The 5,000-nt window shown below is 41.7% G+C and overlaps 1 protein-coding gene across 1 annotated transcript in view; it reads right to left on the reverse strand.

Moving 5' to 3' along the window:
• The window catches only part of LOC125034044, a 21,647-nt gene that overhangs the window by 6,149 nt on the left and 10,498 nt on the right, over positions 1 to 5,000 (reverse strand). Inside the window, exons 4-6 of the mRNA XM_047625685.1 lie at positions 4,108 to 5,000; positions 3,844 to 3,975; positions 2,342 to 3,022 (exon numbers count right to left, since the gene is read on the reverse strand). The exon at positions 4,108 to 5,000 is cut by the window's right edge and continues 418 nt beyond it. Coding sequence (XP_047481641.1) covers positions 2,342 to 3,022; positions 3,844 to 3,975; positions 4,108 to 5,000 — 1,706 coding nt within the window. The remainder of the gene's footprint in view (positions 1 to 2,341; positions 3,023 to 3,843; positions 3,976 to 4,107) is intronic.

A 5,000-nucleotide genomic window follows, 5' to 3' on the forward strand; every position in this document is an offset into this window, starting at 1 on the left:
AACATGTCCATAACCTTTGCCCTCGGAAATGCAAATGTCAGATGCTAGTTATTACATCAAGCAAAAATCCTCTAACAAAGCTTTCTTTAGAGAGGACAAAAAAAAAAAAAAAAAAAAACTTCACAAACCGAAAACAATCCCATTACCTGAATCACAAAAAAAATTTAGAAACAAAATCATAGGTTTTTCCAACATTTTACCAACATAGGCAAGTATTTTCTCATCCCCAATAATTCTTGCATTCACAGAGAGCAAAGGCTTTTGATGAGGCTCATTAGAACAATCAATCAAATTAAGTCAACTAAAAACACTGCAGCAATGGGGCAAAAACTACAGCACTTTCATTTGGTTTACATAAATATCATGTTCGTCTCAGCAATGAATATTCTAGCACAGATAAACTTTGCAATTTAAAATCCAAGCTATAAGTTCTTTAAACAAAATTATTCATTTGTTTATCTTTTACCCCATACCTGCTATATTAATATTTATGTTTCATACAGGAGGCATTAAAATAAATATAAAGATTTGCTTCAAAATGCAAAGAATATAGATTAACAGTTTACTGCCCTTATTTTTAATGACACCTGTATATTCAATTATAAATCAATTATTAAATTCAATTTAAAAAAAAATCTATATATTGATGCACTTCATGATCCACAACACAAATCAATCAATTGAAATATATATTCCTAGTCAAAAAAAGCGGAAAAATCATAGACTTTTAAACGTTCTTTCCAACATTATGTTAGGGGGGAAAAAGGTATAAGAAAATCAGATCATGCTTGTACTCTTGATCACTATGCTATAATAAGGAGAAGGAGCAAAGGTGTGCCCATCTTGTCCATGCCTAGAACTGCAAGAAAATTTTTCCTTGTTTTTTTGGAAATGCTATGAAGATGCTACAAAGAAACTAAACTCTAAGGAGGCTGCTTACTGAAAAATCATCGGATGAGCAGTTGAGGTCATTGAGTAGCTTCTGCGTAAAGAGATAGCTTTGTTCTGGCACAACAGACGGCCACACCTAACCTTACTGCAGCTAGCCAAACCACCTTTTTATTCTTTATTTTTTTTTCTATGCTAAAGGAGAGCAATATATTCCATCATCTTATTACTAAGTGTGTTCCCAGCCTAACCAACATTCTTTTTCCTTCCAAATGACTAGAATTTAGTCAAATTGTCAAAGAGAAAAGTCTGACAATCAAGTATTTTGTATGCATGTATGAATGTGACTGCAAATATTCAAATGTTAATATTAATATGTATGCATAATTACGCCTGTTTTTATATATCCTATAGAGAGACACTAAGGACACAATGAAGAGAGCTGTTGGTGAGACCGGCAACACCTTAATACAAGCTGTGGTCCAGCATTCACACGTGTCCGCCCGTCAAGACCCGACAGAACCCAGTTCTTCACGGCACCCTTGGTATCAGGTCTAGGCCTTCCTCAGCCTTTGTCCTCTAGGGTTGTGATAGCCCCATGTACTTTGAAACTCTATTATCAATTTTGTCTGACTTATTTTAACTCCATGCTCAATTTCTCTCTTACAAGTAGACCTCATCTGTCTAATGAAAACAAAAATTATTTGAGGTCTAAGTTTCATATCTTTTTACTAAGTACATTAAGAATCAGCATAACTTGGATTAATAATAATAATAATAATTATAATAATAATAATAATAATAATAATAATAATAATAATAATAATAATAATAATAATAATAATAATAATAATAATAATAATAATAATAAAAATAATAAAAAAGATCTACTGTTTTTTTCTAGCCACTTCTATAATCTGTCAAGTCATGGAATTACTGTCGAAGCTGTAAGCATGTTGCTAGTCAATCCCACTGTCCCTTACGCATGAGAGAGCACTCACTTCCTGCCGCCATAACAAAAGCTTTGGGAACACATCTACGAACTATCACTCTGAGCTCCGGTGCCTTCCCGTACCACTAGCGTGACCGTGATGTCTTGCACTGCTACTTTAAACATCCAGCAAAGAGTGAAAGGTGCAACTCCAAGATGTAAAAAAAAAAAGTGAAGCCCAAGTCCTTGGAACTGCCCTGAAAACACCTTCCAGCAGTGCTTGTGGGAGGTGGAAAGGGAGGAAGGGAGAGAAGGAATGTCTGGCTTCAACAAGCTTTCTGCTTACATCAAAATGTCCTTTGGGGCAAGGCTGCCTGCCCAGGTGGTTTCAGGGAAGTTCTCAAGGTTACTGGCTAAGAATAAGACTTCTCAGGGTCTGGACGGGCGCGGCACTTACGTGTGTGGTGACTACTCGAGTATATTGAGCCAGCGGCCCAAGATGGACGCCCCCCGACTGCGTACCTTGTGCTGGCCACCCGCCCCATTACTGCTCTTCCCGTTGCCATTCGTGCTTCCCTGTGGTGCCTTGAGGGAGTCTCGGCGACCCACAGCTACTCGCCCGCTGGCAGCCACACTGCTGGTGCTCCGTCCCAGGGGGCTGGCTCGTGCTCCCTCCTGCAGGGTGTTTCTACTTGTTGCCGTCCTTGTGTTAATGCTTGGAGCAGGCGATGACCGGGGAGTAGCTGTGGGGGTGGAGCGTCCTGATGCCAGCCCAGGCCTACTGCGGGGTCCAGCTCCCCGTCCTACAGACTCCCGCCCTCCAGAGACCTCAGAGCCTGAAGACTCCCTGTGGCTGCTAACAGAGTGTGTGGTGTGGTGAGAGCTCCAAGAGCCAACTGAGGAGGAAGTCCGAACTTCTCGGCTACGTCGTGGTGGTTTCTCTACAGTGGGGGGAGCCTTGCGACCTCCAGACTCTAGTGTAGAACCACTCATGGTGTTATTGTTGGTCTCTGCATGCCGTGTGTCCTCTTGATGGACCACCACATCGTACTTGATGTTGGGCCCAGGGTGGACAGTGTGTGTGGCAGCTTCCACACTCTCTGCATCTCCACTGTCTGTCATGGTTGCTACAGTGTGCAGCAATGGGTGGGCACCCACACTTGCATCCTTTTGGCCCGGCGAAGTCCTCTCACACTCCTCCAGCTGGTGAGGCAACATTGTATTAATCATCAGGGTAATTATTAAGGGCCATATGTTGAGACATATCCAGAATACATCATGAAACAGGAGCAAAGATATAGTTAAGTCAGCTATGGTAAAAAAAAAATAAGTTTTGAGTGATACATTTCTTACAATATGTTATAAAATCAAAATGAAAGGCTGAAATATATACATACAAATAAAAACACATGAACATTTTCTAAATAAACTAACATGGATAAGTATTAGTGCAAATACAAAAACATATCAAAATATGCTAAATACATAATAACCAATATAACTATCATGAACAATCATATTTCTATCATTTTAAATTATTAAAAATCATCATAAACACAAAAGGTAATATCACAGTATAACAAGCTTTTTAACAAAACAATAAGAAAAAATTATAATCTGTAATATCAGTCTCAAGCCTGGGGCCAATGTCACTTACAACTCTTATTCACATGTGGCAATATGCAGAGAAAGAGAGAAAAGAAAAAAGAGAGAGAAAGAAGGAAAGGAAGAATTAAACACAAATAAGAAAGAAGGAGAGACAGACTAGGAGGAATTACAACTAATAATTTGCAGGCATTCCCAATTTTAACATTGCCAAGCAGAATCTAAAATATTATATTAAAAAGTTTTGATGATGTGGCATTCATGGTATCAATTTGTCCACCCATTATTTTTCATGTGTTATTAAATTAAAGAAAGTCTAAAAATACCAGCACAGACCCATTCCATATTACTAATCTGAAAGTATATTTTCAATCCTAAGCCTTAAACCTCCACTCTGCTTCCTTTAATCTAATGCCAACCTGCGTCTTCAGCCCGAGGTTTTCTTGACGCAGACTAGTGATGGTAGCGTGATTCTGACGTTGTTCTGTCTCCCACTCAGCAGTCTTGCTCACCCACTCCTCGCTTGCAGTCTCAATCTGCTTCTTCAGCACCTGCAAGGTATGTATTAGCCTCAAGATTTTGTTGGTTCAGCAAGGATGGAGAAAAAACAAATTTAAGGAGAGGTCAGCATGCATCATTTGTGAATTAATAGGACTTCAATACTGGCACACACTTTTACATACCTCAGTCTCCATGACAGTGGTAAGAAGCTGGCGCTGGAGTTCCAGCACATCCTTTTCACGAAGAATGGCTGAAATCCTCTGTTTGTTGGGCTGAACTTTGATTTTCACCCCTTTGAGAAGGCTCACAGGCATGCTAAGTCCTCCATCGGCACGGCCAGCTCTTCGCTCCCGTTCAATCACAACTCGGTCACTCCCCTTTCTCACTTCTGTGCTCGAGGGAACAGACACTGTGGCTGGGCTAGTCGCATCCTTTGTGGAAGTTGCATCCTTGTTGGTGCTAGGCTGAAGATGGTCCTTGCTGGTGCTGCCTTCCCTGTGTGATGAAGTGCCAGCATCCCTTCCTGCTTCTCTGCTTGAGCTGTGGCGCTGTGACCGATCCTTGATAGGAACCTTAAGAACACGTGGAAGCACCACATCCCTCTCACTGTTGATCCTCACACTGGACGCACTGCGGTACATCCTCCCACTTCTTCCTCCTCCCCCCATCATTGCCTGGGCATCATCTGGAACTTCCCCCGCAACACTTACAGTGACTGAGGGTGGATATCGGCGAGACTTTGAGGAAAAGGTGGAGGGTGAGGTGGTGGTAGAAGTGGTATTATCACTGACAATATGGACAGTGTTGACACCTCCCATCACACTGTGCACAATGCCGCCTGTGGAGGCTGGTCCATCTCGACGCACACCGTTGGTTTTCACAAACTGGAGATTCAGATCATTCCTCATCTCCACCCGTGGATCCACTCTAGGATCTATTCTAGGATCAAGTCTAGGGTCTAATCTGGGGTCTAATCTGAGAGCCCGGACCTGTTCCTCGAGGCGTCGCTTGTCGCCCGCAAGAGCCATAAGCTGGTCATGGAGGTCAAGGAGCCGTTGGTGCGATGCTGCAGCCT

This window comes from Penaeus chinensis, chromosome 17, assembly GCF_019202785.1.
Source record: "Penaeus chinensis breed Huanghai No. 1 chromosome 17, ASM1920278v2, whole genome shotgun sequence".
Lineage (NCBI taxonomy): Eukaryota > Metazoa > Arthropoda > Malacostraca > Decapoda > Penaeidae > Penaeus > Penaeus chinensis.